At 56.7% G+C, this 19,176-nt stretch overlaps 8 protein-coding genes across 8 annotated transcripts; 4 read left to right on the top strand and 4 right to left on the bottom strand.

Annotated features, from left to right (window-relative positions):
• Positions 1-807: 807 nt before the first annotated feature.
• On the top strand, positions 808-2,330 carry C8Q71DRAFT_892623 (uncharacterized protein). The gene is made up of 4 exons (XM_047928695.1): positions 808-905; positions 979-1,123; positions 1,178-1,888; positions 1,956-2,330. The coding sequence occupies exons 1-4, from the start codon at positions 814-816 to the stop codon at positions 2,205-2,207; spliced, it is 1,200 nt and encodes a 399-aa protein (XP_047781591.1). The 5' UTR covers positions 808-813; the 3' UTR covers positions 2,208-2,330.
• C8Q71DRAFT_469376 (gamma-glutamyl phosphate reductase) lies at positions 2,289-4,059 on the bottom strand. The gene is made up of 4 exons (XM_047918745.1): positions 3,797-4,059; positions 3,424-3,694; positions 3,047-3,369; positions 2,289-2,990 (listed from the first exon to the last, which is right to left on the bottom strand). Exons 1-4 carry the CDS (start codon positions 3,968-3,970, stop codon positions 2,370-2,372), a joined length of 1,389 nt encoding a protein of 462 aa, XP_047781590.1. The 5' UTR covers positions 3,971-4,059; the 3' UTR covers positions 2,289-2,369.
• Positions 4,060-4,175: 116 nt separating this feature from the next.
• On the bottom strand, positions 4,176-6,414 carry C8Q71DRAFT_744924 (FAD dependent oxidoreductase). The gene is made up of 5 exons (XM_047922976.1): positions 6,012-6,414; positions 5,322-5,957; positions 5,015-5,268; positions 4,663-4,956; positions 4,176-4,608 (listed from the first exon to the last, which is right to left on the bottom strand). The coding sequence occupies exons 1-5, from the start codon at positions 6,094-6,096 to the stop codon at positions 4,420-4,422; spliced, it is 1,458 nt and encodes a 485-aa protein (XP_047781589.1). The 5' UTR covers positions 6,097-6,414; the 3' UTR covers positions 4,176-4,419.
• A 530-nt stretch (positions 6,415-6,944) lies between these two features.
• Positions 6,945-10,088, bottom strand: C8Q71DRAFT_795170 (ANTH-domain-containing protein; the record flags this gene model as incomplete). Its single annotated transcript, XM_047925595.1, has 7 exons — positions 6,945-8,607; positions 8,660-8,798; positions 8,853-9,009; positions 9,062-9,213; positions 9,264-9,375; positions 9,425-9,744; positions 9,797-10,088. The coding sequence occupies 7 exons, from the start codon at positions 10,086-10,088 to the stop codon at positions 6,945-6,947; spliced, it is 2,835 nt and encodes a 944-aa protein (XP_047781588.1).
• A 141-nt stretch (positions 10,089-10,229) lies between these two features.
• Positions 10,230-13,143, top strand: C8Q71DRAFT_469161 (glycoside hydrolase). Its single transcript, XM_047918743.1, has 10 exons — positions 10,230-10,814; positions 10,867-10,987; positions 11,040-11,233; positions 11,354-11,462; positions 11,519-11,618; positions 11,674-11,772; positions 11,822-12,408; positions 12,467-12,636; positions 12,707-12,724; positions 12,782-13,143. Exons 1-10 carry the CDS (start codon positions 10,507-10,509, stop codon positions 12,927-12,929), a joined length of 1,854 nt encoding a protein of 617 aa, XP_047781587.1. The 5' UTR covers positions 10,230-10,506; the 3' UTR covers positions 12,930-13,143.
• Positions 13,144-13,302: 159 nt separating this feature from the next.
• Positions 13,303-15,813, top strand: C8Q71DRAFT_744916 (glycerol kinase; the record flags this gene model as incomplete). The annotated part of the gene is made up of 11 exons (XM_047922975.1): positions 13,303-13,601; positions 13,657-13,743; positions 13,799-13,911; positions 13,974-14,172; positions 14,228-14,360; positions 14,414-14,758; positions 14,811-14,865; positions 14,919-14,946; positions 15,001-15,152; positions 15,204-15,417; positions 15,490-15,813. Coding segments are annotated over exons 1-11 (1,727 nt in total), but the record flags the coding sequence as incomplete, so codon positions are not given.
• Positions 15,814-16,078: 265 nt separating this feature from the next.
• On the bottom strand, positions 16,079-17,286 carry C8Q71DRAFT_469195 (uncharacterized protein). Its single transcript, XM_047918744.1, has 3 exons — positions 16,963-17,286; positions 16,205-16,911; positions 16,079-16,142 (listed from the first exon to the last, which is right to left on the bottom strand). The coding sequence occupies exons 1-2, from the start codon at positions 17,098-17,100 to the stop codon at positions 16,390-16,392; spliced, it is 660 nt and encodes a 219-aa protein (XP_047781585.1). The 5' UTR covers positions 17,101-17,286; the 3' UTR covers positions 16,079-16,142; positions 16,205-16,389.
• Positions 17,287-17,513: 227 nt separating this feature from the next.
• On the top strand, positions 17,514-18,381 carry C8Q71DRAFT_905313 (uncharacterized protein; the record flags this gene model as incomplete). The annotated part of the gene is made up of 1 exon (XM_047928895.1): positions 17,514-18,381. One exon carries the CDS (start codon positions 17,517-17,519, stop codon positions 18,339-18,341), a length of 825 nt encoding a protein of 274 aa, XP_047781584.1. The 3' UTR covers positions 18,342-18,381.
• Positions 18,382-19,176: the final 795 nt, after the last annotated feature.

The following is a 19,176-nucleotide window of genomic DNA, read 5'->3' as shown; positions in this document are numbered from 1 at the left end:
CGGAACTTTGTATTCGCTGAACACGCCTCTGTATCGCGCACGACCGCATGGCACTGAACGCAAGCACCTCGAGACCCAGGGTGCCCTATCAAATCTAATAGGTCACAGCGTCAGCTATATTTTGTCGCAATAAAGAATACATGAATACGCGGTAGGGCAACACAGAACACACTAGAACATACGAATACAAACCGAACGGAATCCAAACGTTGTTGCCCGGACTCCTGCTTTGGACACAATCTGCATTGGACACGATGCGTCCCTGCAAAGGTGACATGTTTTCCAAACACCAGAGTCGAGCAGGTTAGGTGACTCTTCGTGGCGTAGTACTGACAGTATGCCGCACCTTTTGAACCTTCAGTGCTTCAGTTGTGAGCCGCGGACTATACGTACACAAGCCTTGAAGGCTGCTGTTGTGTACGCTCGAGACTTTGAGATCAAGACGACTAAGCGAGTCCACGAGTGGATTGAACCTGGGCCTGGGCCTGAGGCCCGAGGCCTGAACGTTTGACTGGAACATCGAGTCGAGACGACGAGTACATACTGAGCGCCTCCTCCTACGGTAGCGGCTAGCCACACTGACAGTGGATCGGGCCGAGCATGTCACGTGCCAGCTTTGGCCACCTTGACGCGACGCGCGACACGAGCACGGCGTGTAAAGTACATCCATTCTCTCATCATCACCGCCACTCCTACCATGTCTGCGTGAGTATTTGCACGTCTATTGCTCGTGGTTGTAACTTTGACGACGATATGGCACCTCATGGCAGCCAAAATGATGCCCCTGCGTCGACGACTACTGCCACAGTGTCTATGGAGGAAGCTATCGAACAAGCGAAACGCGCGTTCGCGCTGAGGAAATACGAACAGTCCGTCGACCATTATGCTACTGTTCTTGAACTGGCGTGAGTGGTGATTCGTCTCGAGCGTGTTCGACGCGTCATTCTGAGCATTATGTTGACGCCATGTGTTCTGCAGCACGGAGAGGTACGGTGAGAAGGGCCCGGAGATGGCGGACCTATATTTCGCTTACGGAAAGGCACTCCTGGAGAACGCAATCGCACAGAGCTCAGTGCTAGGGAAGGAGCAAGCTGAGGAAGCAGCGCGTCCAGTGGCTGAAGGTGTGTTGTCTGGTTGTGGCCCTTCATCTGCATGCTGACCATAGCGTGTGACAGAGTCAGAGGCGGCTGGTCCGGGCAAATTTCTCTCCTTCTCTGGCGATGCCGAAGATGACGCAGAGCCGATCGTGCCCGGAAGTAAAGAGGACGTCCCTGTAGATCTCTTCGGTGAGGCGCGGAAGGCCGCCGAGCAGGAGGAAGAAGAGGAAGAGGAGGAGGAGGAGGAGGGCGAAGATGCGGAGCCTGAAGATGACTTCAACGCAGCATGGGAAGTGCTCGACCTCGCACGCGCCATCTACGAGAAGCAGCAAGAGGAGAGCGATGAGGTGAAGCTCAAGCTCGCGGACACCTTCCTCGCGCTCGGCGACGTGTCACTTGAGACGGAGAAGTTTGAGCAAGCAATCGCCGACTACAGCCAGGCTCTCGCGCTCAAGGTCGACCTCCTCCCTCGGTCCTCCCGTCAGATCGCGGAGGCACATTATAAACTCAGCATCGTGCTGGATCTCACCTCGGGCCGCCTGAGCGACGCGATCACACATGCGGAGCGCGCACTTGATAGCGTGGAGGCGAGGCTGGCAGAGTTGCGGGATGCGCTCAGTGGCCAGGGCAAGGTGCAGGTCGTTGTTGCCGAGACAGCGGATCCGAAGGGCAAAGGCAAAGCCAAGGGTCCCAGGTTGCTGGGTGATGACGCGGTCCATAGTTTGACCCAGAGTCAAATGGAGGCCGAGGTCAAGGAATTGCGGGGCTTGAAGGAAGACTTAGCGCTCAAGGTACGCAATTTCCGTTGCATGAATTAAAGTCATGAGCGTTGGTCTGACTTCTGGACTATCCTTGCAGGTCGAAGAGCTTAAGACATCACCTGAAGAAGACGCAGAATCCGCGCCCGCTATGGTTGCGAGGGCCCTCGACGGCGAGCTTAACACCAAGAAGCCGTCTGCCCCTGCTCCCCAGGTGGTAAATGACCTGACGTCGATGGTAAAGAAGAAGAAAAAGGACCCGGAGGCGAATGGCACCGCCAAACGCAAAGCCGAGGAAGACCTACTCCCCTCCACGCCGTCAGAAAAGAAAGCTAAGGTTCAAGGCTCGTAATGAGCAGGCTCCTCTTTCGTCGGGTCGGTCGTACGGTCTCATCCTACTGTATCGTTACACACACTGTCTCCTTGCTTATGCATAATGCCTGGGTAGGTACTTTCTGCTCCGCTATCGCACGTTCGTCGTACATACACTATGTATTACCCTAGTCAAGTCTACTCACTCCAAAAATGGTACCGTCTTCGCCTCGATGTTCGTATGCTTATATCTCTTCTGTCCATCCCCTGTCCCGAACTCGCCTACGATGTGCCCTTTCTCGCCCTTGCTGCGCAGCATGTACTTGTACGTGACCAGGCCCTCGAGGCCCACTGGTCCTCGCGCATGGATTCGCCCGGTGCTGATACCCACCTCCGTGCCGAACCCGAAGCGGAAGCCGTCCGCGAAGCGGGTGCTTGCGTTGACGAATGTCCCCGCGGAATCGACGCCGCGGCAGAACGCGGACGCTGCTGCTGGATCTTCTGTGACGATGCAGTCGGTGTGGTGCGACGAGTGTGAGTTGATGAACCGGATCGCGTCTGATAAGGACGGCAGCGCGATGACGGAAAGCGTGAGGCTGAGATGCTCGGTCGTATATGAATCGAGTGTGGACGTCCGAACATGCGAGGTGAGTTTCGCGGGAGCGGGGGAGAGAGATTGCAACGCGGAGATGGTGGGAGAATCGCAGAGCAAGTGCACATCTGCGTCAAGGAGTGCTTTTGCGACGGCTGGCCAGACGGTTGACAAGACCTTCTCGTGTACGATCAGAGTCTCAGCTGCATTGCACGCGGCTGGGTAGTCAGTCTGAGACACGGAAGCGTCAACAATCTGCGACAATTCCCGGGGACGATGAGGCATACCTTCGAATCTAGGACAACCCTCACAGCCTTGTCGAGGTCAGCTGTCTCGTCGAGGAAGACAGAGCAGAGTCCATCTGCATGGCCCATGACTGGGATCCTGGTACTGTTCTGGATGTTTCGGACAAGGCTGTTGCTTCCTCGAGGGATAACGAGGTCTATGTATTGGTCGAGCTCTAGGAGGGCGGAGACCTCCGCTCTGGTTTGGATGGCTTGGATGTAGGTGCTCGGAATGCTCGTTTTCGATAGGGCGCTCTGTATGGCTTTGGACAATAGCTGGGAGGTCTCATTCGACTCCTTCCCACCTTTGAGGATCGCCGCATTGCCTGTATGACCAGGCGTCAAGGTGCAGTGACATGCGATTGAACGTACGAGCATACCTGACTTGATCGCCAGAGCGGCGATGTTGACGACGACCTCGGGACGAGCCTCAAAGATGACAAGAAGGACACCTATCGGACATGAAACGCGGTACAGCTCGAGGTCGTCGTCTAGCTCCGATGCATAGGTGACGATGCCCGTCGGGTCTGGGAGATTTGCTACATCGATGACGCCTTGCAGCATGGACTCCCATTTGTCCCCTTTATTGAGGTCAAGCCTCTTCAGGAGCGAAGACGACATGTGACCGGCATTGACTTCCTGCTGTGCTGCCTATTGATGGGTAAGCATGTGCGGAAGTAGACTTACAAGAGAGCTGAGAGACGAGCAAAATTCGACGCCTCACATCTAGGAAAGTATAGGAGCAAGATGCACCTCAAGGTCTCGTCTGTTCGCGGCCAGAATATCCTCTTTTGCAGATGCAAGCTCATTGCGCAGTTCATGCAGGGCTTGCACCCGCTCGGAGGAGGCAATTAGTTGCGAGGCTTCAAACGCAGCCTTAGCGGCTCTTGCGATGACTGTGGCGGCAGATTTGTTGCTCGTAGACATGCTAACGAGAAGGTCTGGGAAACCTTAAGTGTACGCGGACGATAATTGCTGTGTAGCTGAGATTGGGATGGGGGAGGAGGAGGAGGAGGGGGGTATTGACTCGATGTGACTGACGCGCTGACGCGACTCACGTGGGGCGTGACACTCCTCCTCCTCCTCCTCCTCCCTCGTCGCGTCGAGCGTGCCTGCGTCGCGACTCAGGCTGTTGAAGATAATGAGCAATTGTTACCCATCGAACAATGCCCATCCTACACTATGCTCCTGCATATACTGTCTACTCAAGTTACATTCAGAGTTATGTTACAAGTCTCAGTGTACTAGACTACCAGTGACTTACTATGCATACCAACATCTACGCCGACATTGATATTGCTGCATTGCTACGTCCGACATAAGTAATATGTGCGTTTCATCCCTTGTATATGGTACAGGTACGAGGATCGATAATATCACAGATGGGACCCAGCGAACCATCCCGCGCGACGTAGATCTTCTGGTGAAGCTCGCTTCTGTTTGTCGAGGGTCCTGGGCCCATCTGGTCCCTCCTCCAACCCATTTCCAAGGGGTAGCTCCGGGCGCCACCGCCAATGGTGCGTGAGCTCTGTTTTGGGCTTCTTCTGAATGACATCGCGTACATGCTACACACAAATTAAGCGGAGTGCTAGTCACGTACGTCGCGAACAGTGACATACCTTTCCGAGGATAGGCGTGAACTTGGCACCGTGTCCGCTTCCACCAGTACAGATGAAGAGAGTGTCGTTGTACCCGGGAAGGTAGTCGATTAGCCAGGAGTTATCGACGGTGTCGGTGTAGAAGCAGAGTCTAGTCGCGGTGATAGGCAGTGGCGCTAGGTCGGGAAGGAACGTCGAAACGAACGTCTTGATGCCCTCGACAGACTTGATCGGTAATGAGGTATCGTCCACCTCAGGCTGGAGCGGTACGGAGATCGGACGGTCGGAACCTGGGAGCTTGACGTAGTTCGTGTACTGGTGCAAGCTCGTCAGGGAGACTCCGAAACGACATGCTATATGATACGACGCATACCTTGGTGACACGGTATCCGATCTTGACGAGACCATCCTCAGTTCGAGGGAACGAGTAAATACTTCGGCTGCCAACAGTCTTGCCAGTGGGGTCCGGATCGTGGCCTATGATAACAGGCCAGTTGTCGTGTGCGTACTTATCCCACAGTTCTGGTGCTTCCTCGCGAGGGGGCAAGCGAACGGTGACCACGCTCCCTGCTGTGGCCTCGAGGACTCGCCTCACTTCTGGTACGAGCATGGGCGTCGCCGAGCCACCTGTTGCGAATGTCAAGCAGATGATCACTGGAATGTTGTGTCTGGTCCCTTACAGGCCATGATAACGAGGTCCGCCGAGTGTTCCTCCCCGTCCTTTGTCCGGATGCCCGTGACTCGCCTCAATTCTCCTGAGCCTTCCACCCGAAGCGAAGCAAACTCGCCTTTTGCGGAGCCCTCAATGAATCGCGCCCCCTTCTTCCGCAGCTTTCCCGCGAGATACGCGCATGCCTGGCTCGGGTATACATAGCCAGCAGTCGTATCCAACACGGCCTCGAACGTTTCCTGGCCGTCGGTCTTCGGAATAGCAAACTTCAGCATCTTGTGTGCCCACCCTCTCCCAGTCGCGCGCTGGACATCGTCGTCGCTGGAGAGAATGTACTGCGTGTCGCGTAGGCCCTCCGCGGTCATATTCGCGAGCGTCTTCTTCTCGAGCTCGTCGAGGTGGCTCGAGTGTTGGACCCGCAGCATCGCCGACTCGACGAACAGCTCTTTCCCTGGACCCAGCTCCTCATTCCATTGCTTCCATACCTCTCGCGCCTCGTAAGCGAGCCGCTGGTAGTAGAGCTCGTCTCCGTACGAAGCTCTGAAGATCTTGTTCTCGTCGACTGAGGCTGCTGTAGACCCAGGATTCAGCTTGTAGCCGTCGCCCCGATCGTACGGATGCTGGTCAAAGATTGTGATTTCGTAGCCTGTTACTTGTAGTATGAGAGACGTGCGAGCGATCGTCAAGGGTCATTAATCACCATCTTCAGCAAGGTAGTAGGCCGTGCTTAGCCCGAAGATCCCAGCACCCACGACGATCACCTTGGGTTTCGTGGAGGTCGCCATGTCAGATCGATATGATGAGCGACTAGAACTCACGTTGCACTCGTCATCTTGCCCGACCTATACTTAGTCGACGGCGAATGGCTGAGATACTTAGCGGCACGTTCCCAGAGAAAACCTCGGGCCGAGATAATGTAAACGTCCACGGAGGTGTATATAGATGTCGCGGCGGCGCAGTGGGTGCTGGAGTCACGGGAGATGCTACCAATGCCATTGCAGTGATACTTCGCATGGCTCATAACATCCCACAGCCCTTCTACTATTTTTCATAGAGCAGTACGAGTCTTGGTTTCTGTCGCACAGACTGCATGAGTTGAAAGTATGAACGGAGTGCAGGTCTGTGCAGGTGCTCATGATCATGCATCGCGTGATGAACGTTTGAACAGCCGCCTCGTGGCTACCAAACACCTCCATTGGCAATGTCGATGTCATATGCGGCGAACTACGCCAACATAGATGTCTGATACATATGTATAGCGAACAGATTTCCCGACACACTAAATGCTGAAATTGTTCGAATTCTCGAGAACGGCGTCCTCGGAGGCTAAAACTTAAGTTAACCAAGTCGCTCACACCAGTGACCCCGTCCTCGGATTTCTATCTCAACGAAGGCATCTGGTGGCACGCGAAAAGTAGCAGCGTAGATCATGTCCGCGGATACAATTACACCGGGTATGTTCTCTCAAAAAGCATCGTGACTAGGATAGATCGAATAAACGGTACCAGTACGGCAGCCTCAAATAACTCGACTGCGCCGAAGGTCGAAAACGAATGGGACTACCTAAACGTAAGGAGTGTGGGTGCGGGTGGGGGTTGCGCAAACTCAGAACCAAGAAAAGGTCGTCACTAGATTAAATCAAGGAAGCACTGCCATTCTGCTGCTGCTGCTGCTGTTGCTGCTGTAGTTTCGACGCATCCTGCCCAAGCCCGAACTGGGTGTTACCGAACGAAGGCGCACTTGACGACGAGCTCATCCCGAACTGAGAGTTTCCGACGCCCGTCGGTGACGAGCCCAAGAAGGAGGGGGTCGGCCCTGCACCATTCGCAGAGCCAAAGTTGCCACCTGACAGACCAGTGGTCATAGGGAACATCGATGCTCGGAAGGGGTTCGCTCCGCCAGCTGTACCTGTCATTTGCGGACGAAGGCCACTGCCCGGCGACTTTCCGAGGGCGCCGAACGCGCCTGTTGGTTGCGAGTTCAGCGCGCCCGTTGGCTGAGAGCCGAGGCCAGTCAGAGACGAGCCGAATGCCCCAGTAGGCTGGGAGTTCAGCCCGCCAAGTCCGGACGAGAAGCCTGTGGGCTGCGTGCCCAGCCCGGACGTCGAGCCAGACTGGCCTTGGTTCGCATTGCCGTTCTGCGTCGGGAAGGGCGAGTTCGTCTGTGGTGTCTCTCCGGGCGTGGTCGGCGCAGACTGCGGGATGGGCGGAAGGGATTCGAGGAGCGCAGCGCCAAACGAGGACGACGGCTTGAATGCCTTCAGTCCGCTGTTGAAGCCTGTCTTCTGCGGCTGCAGCGGGTTGGCGTGCGAGACAGAGATAGACGGCGCTGACGATGTGACCGTCGCGCCCGTTGGTTGACTAGACATTGACGAAGAAAAGAGGGAGTCAGAGAACGTGGACCCGGTCGTCGTGGACGCCGTCTGCTGAGGGTTTAGGGAGAAAGCCGTGGATGAAGAGTTCTCGCCCGGCTTATTGAACGTGAACGACGAAGCAACGTTCGCCATGACGGAGCCGGTGGGCTGAGAGCTCAGCTGAGACCCAAAGCCATTCGAGCCGAAGCCAGAAGAAGTTGGCGACGTCTGCTGCTGCTGACCATTCTGCTGGTTCTGCTGAGATGGACCCATAGCCAACTCGAACAGAGTGGGAGGTTTCGGCATGGGTGGTGGTGTCGATACCGGTATGCCGAACGGATTCCTTGACCCTGTCTGATGCGTCTTGACCGGCTGCGCGGGTGGTGGACTTGTTGACGAACTGAACGCAGGAGGGATGGCGGTGAGTGGCGCGGACATTGGTCGGGCAGGACCAGTGTTTGTTGAGTTAGCATTGGGCTGCTGAGCGGATGGTGCCGCGATTTGCGATGAGAAGGCGTTGCCGAACTGCGGCATCGTTGAGCCTCCCGCAAAGGGCTGTCCGGTGTTCTGTACGGGGAAGGGGTTCGTGCTGGTAGTGTGTTGCTGCTGACCGAAGGCGGCCATCCCTGTCATCTGCGGCAGCATCATACTCTGCCGGAATGGGTTCACACCAGTGGCTTGCGGCTGAAGGAACGACGTGTGCTGTGGCTGAAGGAATGGCGCTGGTTGTTGTTGAGGTGGCTGCTGCTGCTGCTGCTGAAGCATACCGAATGGGTTCGTAGAAGTGTACTGCGGCATGATGAACCCTGTGGGTTGTGGCTGCATCTGCGGCTGGCCGAAAGGTTGTGCACCGCCGAATGGAGGCGCGCCAGTCATCATCTGCATCTGTTGCTGAGCGAAGGGGTTGTGCAGAGCATTCTGCTGGAAATAAGCGGTCGATGGACTTGAACACTGTTGTCAGCACGTGTCGTCGGAGAGTACGGCTATGTACGCACCTGTTAGTCTGCGGATTGAACATGTTCTCTTGCTCATTCTCAATGGCGGAAAAGAAGTCGATCATGTCCTGCGGTGCCTTGGACCCTGGACTCTGGGCTTCAGAGGAATCGTTGGAAGTCGAAGGCTTTGCCTCAGGCGCTGGACGCGTAGCCATCAGCACATCACTTAACGACAAGCTGCAGCGAGACGTACCCTTCTCTGGCGGCTTGGACTTTGGCATTGGTGGTGCGGTGCCAGTCCTCTCGGCCCGCTCCGCAGCCTCCTTGTTTGCCTTGTACTCTATCCGGTTCTGCTCGAAGTTAGGATCTCGCAGATACTCCTCAAGAGCGCCCGCTAAGGACACCGGTGCCTATAATGAGACTCAGCGCACGTCTTCATAGACTTCGGGTCCGACGACTTACATGACGGAGGTTAGGGATTGGTACATTGAGGATGTTTTGCAGCTTCTTCGCGACACCCAGATACTCGACGACGCGCTCGGTCTCCTTGCAGAAATGACGATAGAGGTTCAGTGCCTCCTCAGCATCAGTGCGAAACATCTCGAAGTAATGCTCTACATGGTCTCAGATGTATTGCTGCTACCACAGCCGCGCAGGGACGCACCTAGGACATTTATGACACCCTCGTTGCATGCTTGGAAGAGGATTAACAGATCCTTCACCAGCATCCGCAGAGCCGTTATGTTCAGCTCGTTGTCCAAGTCATCAAGGTAGAACTACAATACCTGTCAAAAACGGAGCCAATTACGCAGAGAGCGCACGCACCCGACACTCGAGGAGTGCGTCAATCATCTTCTGGACGATCTTGGTCTCACGCAGGAGACCTTTCTCGACTGTCATCACCCGGAGTTTCCGCCCTGTAAGCGTCTTGCTCCGCTGCACACCAACACTGAGTTTCGGAGGTTCCCTTGCTCGCGATCGTCCGCGTCTCGATCCCAGCTCCTCCTCAACTGCAGCTGAGTTTCGCATATCCCGGTTGGTCTCGGACTGAACTCGGATCGCGTCATGTTTGAGTTGCGCGTAAGCTCGTATACGAGTGTCGAGGTACGTAGCGTAGTTGAGGAGGTTCGGCGGGGCATTATATCCTACGCGCTCTATCAGGACACGGGTATCACAAAGATATGATAGCGGACAGACCTTCCCAGTTCATCGACGATATGCTCTTCAGCTTCAGCACGTCCGACGATGACAAGTATGACAAGACGTTGTCGGTCGACCCATTGCGTATCATCATGTGTAGCACAATCAACGCCTTGAAGACCACAATAGTGTTCGGCTCCCGGAAGCGGGGGATCAGAGCCCTGCAGACGTCGTGTACCGCGCCCTCCTCCGACCACGTCGCGGCGAGGATGGGGTCAAGGTACTTGGCCTTGGGTGGATTTGGCTTGGGCTTGCACGCACCCTTTACCGCCTTCTCGAAGCTGGTCATGGTCGACGCGAAGAGGGGGGAGACGGCGGTGGGAGACGGGTAGAGCGCAAGTCGGCAAGCCTGGGCGGCAGTGCGAGCGAGAGCCAGGTGCCCGTGCGGTCATGAGAAGAATTCCAGAAATGGCAACTACGCCTCCTCCCAAGCTCTCCAGGTCGCCCACGGCCATCCACGTACCGCGACCATCACCTCCGCCCTCTCTTGCGCGACGAACAGGAAAGACCTTGCTCTTTGGGACCCTCCTTAATTTTGGGGGCACCGATCTGGCTACTGCGCACCGCGTTCCGCTTGCTGCGCGCGACTGATGGCATTGAACCCGCACACAATCCTATAGTTCGCTCTTTTCGCCTCCGCACCGGGATCACAATACCACTTCTTCGATATCAACTTTGCTGAGCTGGCCTTGCGACGACCCTTCACCATGCTTCCCAGGATGTTCCACGCCTGCGTGGAGTACTGCAGGGCAAGACGTCTCACAGGCCGTCACCTGCTCTTTGCCACCATCGGTTGTGTCTTCGTGATAACACTCTACTATTCTACCCTGCAGAACACAGTGTCTAGCAGCGAGATATGGCGGACCATACGACCAGTCTCTACGACCCCGCCTCATGTGTGGAAGCAGAGAGCCGAAGCGGTCAAGAACGCTTTCCGTCATGCTTACAATGGTTATGAGAGACATGCCAAACCTCATGATGAGTTGCGACCTCTGACCAATGGAACGAAGGACAAGTAAGCAGTGATCGTGCTTGTACGATGTCAATGTCTCATCCAGGGCATACAGCTTCAACGGATGGGGAGTGTCCTTGTTCGACTCCCTTGACACCATGATCATGATGGGTTTGAACGACGAGTTTGCACGAGCCTTGCCCGTCGTGTCCAGAGCGACTTTCGAGACGAATGCTGTGAGTGGTATATAGCTCCTCCGCGGTCTTGCCTTGCTCAACCACATACCAGCCTGTGACAAACCGGCATGTGGGATACGCACCGTTCTTCGAGACCGTCATTCGTTATCTCGGAGGGCTCCTCTCCGCATACGCGCTCTCGCGTGAACCGCTACTACTCCAGCGCGCAGACGACTTGGGCCGAATGCTCTCTCCTGCCTTCGACACGCCGAGTGGATTCCCCGCTTTCGGCGTCGACACTGTCACGTAGGTCTCGGCTTCCTCTTAGTCACTGTCTGGCTGTGGGCGAGCATTCCTTGTCCACCGTGCGCATTCGCTACAGTCGAAATAGTTCTTCGGACGCTAACGCGTTCATTTGCCTTGTAGCGGTGAGACCGTCGGCGGAGCCTCGGGCGTCCTAGCGGAGATCGCTACCTGCCAAGTCGAATACGCCTACCTCGCGTTACTCACAGGCAACAAGATGTATTGGGAGAATGTCAGTCGAGGCCACTGCGGTCAGGCCTCGTGCGCTGACATGATGTGTGTCTGTAGGCGGACGTGGTCATGAAAGGCCTATGGAAGGCAAATGTGACCAGACTTGGCGGTATGCTTCCGAGGCGGTGGAACCTGGCCACTGGAAACCCCGGAGACGGTATGTCGCCCCGGTGGAGTTGACATGCTTTGCTTACATTGACCCTGTATCCCAGAATTCCTCAGCGTAGGAGCTGCAGCAGACAGCGCACACGAGTACTTACTGAAACAGTATCTCTTGACCGGCAAACAAGACAAGGAAGCGTTACAATTATGTACGTGTCTCTGAATGATCGAGTCTCGCTTCATACTCAACCTCACTAGACCTTCGCGCAACAAACCACATCTTTACCCACATGCTATATCTCTCGGAGGCACGCGACCTGCTCTACGTAACAGATACCAACCGCAACTTCATTCCTAGCCATAACTTCGAGCATCTATCGTGCTTCTTGCCCGGCCTGCTCGCGCTCGGCGCCGACCAGCTCGATCTCTCCCTTGACGATCTGGATTACGAGACCCTCGGACCAGTCGGCCAGCAATCATACGACATTCTGCGCAACTACGACCTGCGGGCGCTCCACCGCTGGGCAGCGGAGGGCCTTGCAACGACATGCTGGCTCTTGTACGAGGAGCAGCCATCCGGGCTTGGCCCCGACGTCGTGCACTTCCAACCGAAGGTGGGCGAATGGCCTGCCCGTGGTTCGCCCCCCGACCACACGGGCAAGCTCTGGGTGGAAGGGCTAGAGAAGTGGCGCAGGGGCGGTGCGCGGGGTTACCCACCTGGTCTTGGGGAGAAGAAGCCTGTGCGGCTCACCCGCGATGAGATCGGCAGCGCGAAGCTGCGAGCTCTCCGGGTCCCCGAGCGCGACTACGTCCTTACGCGGTCTGAGTACTTTCTGAGACCTGAGGTATGTGGGCCCCGGGATGTTTCTGGACATGTGGGGTGTTCTGATCGTTTCACTGCAGACGCTCGAGTCCATCTACCTCATGTGGCGGTCGACCGGCGACCCCATCTGGAGAGAGCGGGGGTGGTCAATCTTCGAGGCGATCGAACGAGAGACCAAAACGGCTTCTGGCTATGCTTCGTCGAAGAATATTTTGCTATCGCCGACGCTGCTGGACGACGATATGCCGAGGTGAGCCGTCCCAGAGCTTGGTTGGGAGCAGGTCATGACATTGCTGACTGTTCGCCCCTTATGTGCTCAGTTACTTCCTCGCCGAGACGTAAGTGCGCTCTTTCGCCCCGCGAGCCGTAGTTACTGACCCCTAACCCCGCACTAGGTTGAAGTATCTGTATCTGCTCTTCCACGATGAAGACCTCGTGCCCCTGGACCGGTGGGTATTCAACACGGAAGCGCACCCGCTGCCTGTGTTCTCCTGGTCCTCGTGGGAGAGGAACAAGTTCGGGATCCCGGAGCCGTCTTCGTGAGGATGCTCCGCCGGATGTCTGGTAGCGGTGTGTGCGTGCCTGTCCCTCCCTCTCGATCGCCCGACGTTCATTTCGGCAGCAGTGGCCGCATGGTGGTCGGCGCCAGCGGGATGGCCCGGCGGTCATGCGGCGCCCCGTGCCGGGTTGAGCGCAATCCTGGAGCGATTCACATGTGCCTGCGGGCTGCGCGGGGCAGTCAGATGTGGGCATGTTTAGTGCGGGGTAGGACTGTAGAGATCTAGAACACTGCCCATGGACTTATCGTAATCTTATAGCTCTGCCGTAATGCGACTGGTCGTGTCTCCCTGAGCGTTGGCCATCGTCGACGTTGTGTCTGAGGTGAGCATCCTTACGGGGGCGGTTGTGTACCCGGCGGGCCTTCTGTATTGGCGGGGCACTCCATAACTTGGTCGGTTAGATAGGAGGCCGGTGCTGCCGCGGCGGGTGCGCCCTGGTCGGAGGTACAGATGATCGGCATCAGATGACATTGCGGGGCACCCCGGACCGCCGTCCTCGTCCAGCGACAGGAGTTGGCTCGCGCCATATGAATATGAACCTTCTGCGACATATCCTCAGATATTCCCCTCGCACCTTTTCACTCCGCCGCCACTATTCCGCCATGTCTTCGCTCAAGCAAGGAGAGTTTGTCGGATCGCTCGACTGCGGTACCACGTACGTCGTCTGCTACGTATTCGCGAAGGCGCACCTCACCGCTGCTGTCCGCCAGGTCGACGCGCTTCTTGATCTTCAACCAGTACGCGGACATCGTCGCGCAGCACCAGATCGAGTACCCGCAGTATTACCCCGAGCCTGGGTGAGCTTGTAATCTGTTCTGTACGTTAGGGCATCTACTCACACGACAATTCCAGCTGGCATGAGCAGGATGCGGACGAGATCATGGAGAGCTGCGACACCTGCATTACCGAGGCCTGCAAGGCCCTGGAGGCTTCCGGCTGGGCGAAGGAGAGCGTGAAGGTCATCGGTGAGGAGCTTCTGCTTCCTAGCGCCGGCATGTGATAGTGACGAACCGCGTGTCAATTACAGGCATCACAAACCAGCGCGAAACCGCGGTCGCATGGAGTCGCAAGACCGGCAAGCCGCTCTGTCGTGCGATCGTGTGGACCGACTCTCGGACGAAGAACACTGTCGCCCACTTTGCGAACAAGCTGAGCTATGTTGGCCTCGAGGTCAAGCCCGGTCTCCGCAAGAAGGGCAAGGAGGGCGAGAAGGCACTCAAGGAGCTGTGAGTGTAACTCCTGGCGGCAATGCTATCCTGGCTGACAGTAGTCTTTTTACAGCACTGGTCTTCAGCTTTCCACGTACTTCTCTGCCATCAAACTGCGCTGGATGATCGACCACTATGAGCATGTCAGGAAGGCTCACGAAGAGGATGACCTCCTGTTCGGCACGGTCGAGTCCTGGATCGTCTACGTGGGTCTTTGTTACTACTTGTCCCATCGTCCATGCTGATGTACCCGTTGCAGCGCCTGACCGGTGGTCTCCACGTCACCGAAGTCACGAACGCGTCCCGCACCCTCCTGATGAACCTGCGCACGCTTGAGTGGGAGCCGATCATGCTCGACTTCTTGGAGATCAAGCCCTCAGTCCTCCCGAAGATCGCGTCGTCTTCCGAGGTGTACGGCGAGATCTCGTACGGTGCCTTGAAGGGCGTGAAGATTGGCGGTCTCGTCGGCGACCAGCAGGGCGCACTTGTCGGTAACAAGTGCTTGAAGCAGGGTGAGGCGAAGTGCACATACGGCACTGGTGCATTCCTCCTGTTCTGCACGGGCGAAGACATCGTCTCGAGTGCCCATGGTCTCTTGAGCACTGTGAGTTCACCGGTTCACCTCGGAAGACCGGCTCCCTGATGATGCTCGACAGGTTGCGTACCAAGACGGTAAGAACGGCAAGCCGGTGTACGCGTTGGAGGGTTCCAGTGAGCATTGTGTCGTCGCTTCTTTCCGATGTGTCGTTGACGTCGCCACGCAGTCGCTGTCGCTGGAAGTGCCATCAAATGGTTTGTACTTCCACCCCCGATGATGCTATCGTACTGACCATCGATCTGCGCTAGGCTCCGTGACTCCATGGGGTTGATCAAGTCAGCGGCCGATATCAACACCCTCGCAGACTCGGTCAAGCGCACCGGTGGCGTGTACTTCGTCCCTGCCTTCTCCGGTCTGCTCGCACCCTACTGGGACCCCGGAGCAGGCGGGCTTCTCATCGGTGAGTCGACCCCACCTCCACACTGCCTCTCCCGGCTAAGCTTTGTCTCAGGTCTGTCTGCGTACACTACCCCGGGGCACATCTGCCGGGCGACGCTGGAGGCGAACGCGTTCCAGACGCGCGAGATCCTGGAGAGCATGAAGCTCGACTCGAAGACGGACCTGAAGCACCTCATGGTCGACGGCGGCATGACGAACGGCGACACGGCGATGCAGGTGCTCGCCGACATCGGCGGCTTCACCGTCGTCCGGCCCGAGATGAGAGAGTGCGTCCCGCGTTCCGCGTTCCGCTCCTGTTCGTACACCCCCGGCTGATCATCGTGCTGCACCCCTATCAGATCGACGGCGCTCGGATCCGCGCTTTTGGCGGGCTCTGCGATCCGCTTCTGCGGGTGGGACATCAGCAAGCCGGAGACCCTGTCCGAGGTCAACACGAAGGGCACCCGGGAGTTCAATTCGGTAGTGGATGAGACGTTCCGGGAGAAGAAGTGGTTGGGCTGGAAGCGCGCCGTGGAGCGGTCTCTCCGATGGGAGGAGGGCGTCGATGAGTAAAGAAGACTGTTATCCCCTACCACGCGATACCACACAAGCAGTAGTAAATCTGTATCATAGCGTCCATGTATAGCGTCCAGTATGTATAATGTATCCTTATTTCGGGCGTATGTCTTGTCTGAGATGTGTGAGTGGTGTCTTAAGGTACGAAAACTTGTCAATGACAGGAATTCTCCGTGGCTATTACCTACTGAGATCTGAGAGACTATCGGAATATGTATCCAGATCCTGTTCACTCACGTCGTAGATAGTTGACATTCGGGGACTTCTCTGGACACTAACATAGGCAACAACATACTGTACATCCTCCCGTAGCTGGGCGCTGGGCATGAGCCATCTGCTAGTGGTATATACACCGATCCACGATCAAGACTAAGAATACAAGTGCGCGATATATCGAGAAAAGCAGAACGAGAAATATGATGTAGCCGACTAGACACTGCAGAACAAGGGCAGTCAGCATCGACGAGGGCAGGATCCAGGCAGGTGTGAAGAACTGACCGGTATGACCGTCACCGGTTGTACGGAGCCACGCGCGCCGGTCGCCATTCGTACTCCAACTGATCGATATACCACTTCGGCGGTGTAGTGATCCCCAAGGCCTCCCCGATCGCCTGAATGTCCTGAGGAGAGGGGAGGTCCTTCTGGAGGAAATGGTAGTTTGTGTACAGTGATATGATTCTCGCTCATGAACCCTCCTCGCGGTCTTGTAGTGTGGTGTTTACTTGCACACTCTGAGTGTAACGCATACCGGTCTTCTCGGTGAGGTTGGAGAGGATGCGTCGCAAGGCAGCCATCATGGTTGGGCATTGGTCGACACGATCCTTCGAGGGTCTAGCGACAGGCGGCACCGGCTTGCGAGTCCGAGGAGTCGTCGTGTTGACCGTTGGGCGACTCCCAGCTGACCGGAGGCTTGCCTTGCTGGAGCGGCTACTCTCAGTACAATTGCTATCTTCCGCGTCGTCGTTCGCGTCATCCTCCGTGACTGACTCGTCCTCGTCACTGCTGTCATCATCGAAGCAGACGTCTGGGTTGCGTCTCCTCATCTTCAATACCAGTCCGTGCTCCTCTGCGTAGGACAGAAGCATTGAAGTAGGAGCAGGCCATCCGTAGTGCATGACCGGAGGCCTCCAGAGCCCGTGAGGAATGGGGATGAACACGCGTGGGAGGAGGGGAAATGGGTCAATGTCGCGTGCATTCAAGAGATCCTGAAGCATTGTCAGCAATCGCGCGCCAGTCGCAAGTGTGGAGAAAAGTACTTGTCTCGCGACATTGACGGAACGAGGCTTGAACGGAGGAGGCAGGTCAGGTTGTGGCTCTTTTGCGGGAGCGATCGTCGAACGAGCGGCCGGGACGACCGGTAGTGGAATCACAATCATTTTGGCAGAAGCAGGCATGGCTTGGAGGACGCAAGCCTAGTGGTAGAGAGGTCATGGTCGGCGGTCACAATCATCGCCTCGAAGTGACCGAACGCTGAACCCACTCGCACGGACATTGCCGACAGCAGCCACAGCGAACCACGGAACGCCGCAGCCACGGTCACGGGGGCACTGTATTCAAGACCTGCAGTGTTTGACGACACGGCTACATGCAGGGGAAAGGGAACGGCAAGGCGTACCACCCTGGTACCACGAATAGCACATCTATTGACAATCCCGAGTCACCAATGTGAATGTTGACCGTACGTACCATTATTGCGCGCGAATGCTCCCCGCTTTTATGAGCAGCCCTCTTCGATTGGGCTGGGCAAATCAATCCTTGATCAATCCCATAGTCGATCGAAATCGAGGACGATTATGCAAGACCCTTATGAATGAGGCATCATGTCCATTTGAAACTGAAGATAAGCAGCCAAATACATGTCCGATATTCGATCCCGGGGGTACGGGACGTCACGTACTACAGTGCACTGACTAGTGCCTGCATGCTACACCTCCGTATGCCTTCACTCAATCCGACCGTGAGCTTTCACGATCCTGTGCGAACTACGCTCCGTCCCGTACACATTGGCCCGCGCACCGAGAGCGATGGAGCTAGGGGCCGCGGGGACGCTGGAGAAGACCGACGACACGCCATCGGAGGCCGAGGAGACGACGGAGCTCGCCGTACCGCTGGCCGTACCGCTGGCCGTGCCACTGGCCGTACCGCTGGCCGTGCCGCTGGCCGTGCCACTGGCCGTACCGCTAGCCGTGCCGCTGGCCGTGCCACTGGCGGTCGTGCTACCCGACAGCGTCGTGGTTCCGCACTCGTACTCCGTGACAGTGAGGGTGGTCGTGACGACGGAAGGAGCGGTGGACGACGAGGTCGTCACAGTGGTAATGGAGGCCGAGGAGTCAGTGGGAACGCTGGTGAAGACCGAGCTGATAGACCCGGTAATGCTTGGCACGCTGGTGAAGACCGAGCTGACAGACCCGGTAATGCTTGGCACGCTGGTGAAGACCGAGCTGACAGACCCGCTGATGCTTGGCACGCTGGTGAAGACCGACGAGACAACGGAGCCCGACTCGCTGGCGGGGGCGCTGCTGAACACCGAGGTGACGACGGAGCCCGTGACGCTCGGCACGATACTAGAGGAGACCGACGAAGCGCAATCGGTGGCGCTAGGGCAAGAGTCGAACGTCGTAGTTGGACTGGTTGACGGAACAACCGACGAGGGAATGTCTCGGACTGTTCCGTGAAGCTACGGTGAGTGACGAGGCAGGTATCAGTGAAGGAGATGGAACGCACCTGCAGGCATGGTCATTGCGGAGGGCAGTATGGATGCAGCCAGCACCAAAGCTGCGATGTTAAAAGGGAAACGAGGCATGGCGACAACTGAGGGGATACGAATAATTGCAAAGACTGGGCAAAACAAGTGCGTTGAACCTGAAGGAAAGAGGGGCTGATCTTGGACTGGTCGAAGACGGAAGGGGACGCATGCTTTTATAGACACGATCCTATGTGACCCCTGGGTTCTGTGTGCGCGGGAGGGGTCACCTACCCGATGGCACTGCGCGCAGCGCGACAGTCCGCGAATGATGTGCCGCACGTCTTCCCGCACCCCGGTCTCGGCTGGGATGTGAATGTCTCTTCCGAATCAGTATGAAGTGATACCATACCAATACATACCATGTCTTCCAATATGCAGCAACGTGGTCAATGGGCGACGACCGACGGCTGCAGCGAGCAAACCTGACCTGTACATAGCCCCGATTCTTGGCCTTGGCAGTCCGTAGCACCGGCGGCCTTTCACTCAGCCACAAGCGCGAGGACAGACACGCGGTTCAGATCAGTGCGTATCGCAGTCTAATCTATGAAAATCAGCATACACAACGGCCAGCGCAGCCCGCGTACCATGTATCAATGCTGTACAAAGGCTGAGACCGAGGATTTAGGCATTCGAATGCGAGTTGTGAGCGACTTCGCTATGTAGTATGTGGCGCGGCGCGCCGTGACAGCTATCCAGATTCGCAGAGGCGTACCGGGTACCCTAG

This window comes from Rhodofomes roseus (genome assembly GCF_022264815.1).
Source record: "Rhodofomes roseus strain CIRM-BRFM 1785 chromosome Unknown C8Q71scaffold_5, whole genome shotgun sequence".
Classification (NCBI taxonomy): Eukaryota; Fungi; Basidiomycota; class Agaricomycetes; order Polyporales; family Fomitopsidaceae; genus Rhodofomes; species Rhodofomes roseus.
This window is presented reverse-complemented; position numbering and strand designations above follow the sequence as displayed.

Excerpts from the sequence above, each read along its gene's own strand:
- C8Q71DRAFT_892623 (XM_047928695.1), top strand. The coding sequence starts at position 814 with ATGGAGGAAGCTATCGAACAAGCGAAACGCGCGTTCGCGCTGAGGAAA. Across the intron at positions 1,124-1,177 it reads CGCGTCCAGTGGCTGAAGGT|TCAGAGGCGGCTGGTCCGGG; the intron begins GTGTTGTCTGGT and ends CGTGTGACAGAG. Across the intron at positions 1,889-1,955 it reads AGGAAGACTTAGCGCTCAAG|GTCGAAGAGCTTAAGACATC; the intron begins GTACGCAATTTC and ends CTATCCTTGCAG.
- C8Q71DRAFT_469376 (XM_047918745.1), bottom strand. The coding sequence starts at position 3,970 with ATGTCTACGAGCAACAAATCTGCCGCCACAGTCATCGCAAGAGCCGCT. Across the intron at positions 3,370-3,423 it reads CGCTCTGGCGATCAAGTCAG|GCAATGCGGCGATCCTCAAA; the intron begins GTATGCTCGTAC and ends CTGGTCATACAG. Across the intron at positions 2,991-3,046 it reads GGGTTGTCCTAGATTCGAAG|ACTGACTACCCAGCCGCGTG; the intron begins GTATGCCTCATC and ends TCCGTGTCTCAG.
- C8Q71DRAFT_744924 (XM_047922976.1), bottom strand. The coding sequence starts at position 6,096 with ATGGCGACCTCCACGAAACCCAAGGTGATCGTCGTGGGTGCTGGGATC. Across the intron at positions 5,958-6,011 it reads CTACTACCTTGCTGAAGATG|GCTACGAAATCACAATCTTT; the intron begins GTGATTAATGAC and ends TACAAGTAACAG. Across the intron at positions 4,609-4,662 it reads TCACGCCTATCCTCGGAAAG|CATGTACGCGATGTCATTCA; the intron begins GTATGTCACTGT and ends ATTTGTGTGTAG.
- C8Q71DRAFT_469161 (XM_047918743.1), top strand. The coding sequence starts at position 10,507 with ATGCTTCCCAGGATGTTCCACGCCTGCGTGGAGTACTGCAGGGCAAGA. Across the intron at positions 11,463-11,518 it reads ACAAGATGTATTGGGAGAAT|GCGGACGTGGTCATGAAAGG; the intron begins GTCAGTCGAGGC and ends GTGTGTCTGTAG. Across the intron at positions 12,409-12,466 it reads AGTACTTTCTGAGACCTGAG|ACGCTCGAGTCCATCTACCT; the intron begins GTATGTGGGCCC and ends GTTTCACTGCAG.
- C8Q71DRAFT_469195 (XM_047918744.1), bottom strand. The coding sequence starts at position 17,100 with ATGCCTGCTTCTGCCAAAATGATTGTGATTCCACTACCGGTCGTCCCG. Across the intron at positions 16,912-16,962 it reads CCGTCAATGTCGCGAGACAA|GATCTCTTGAATGCACGCGA; the intron begins GTACTTTTCTCC and ends ACAATGCTTCAG.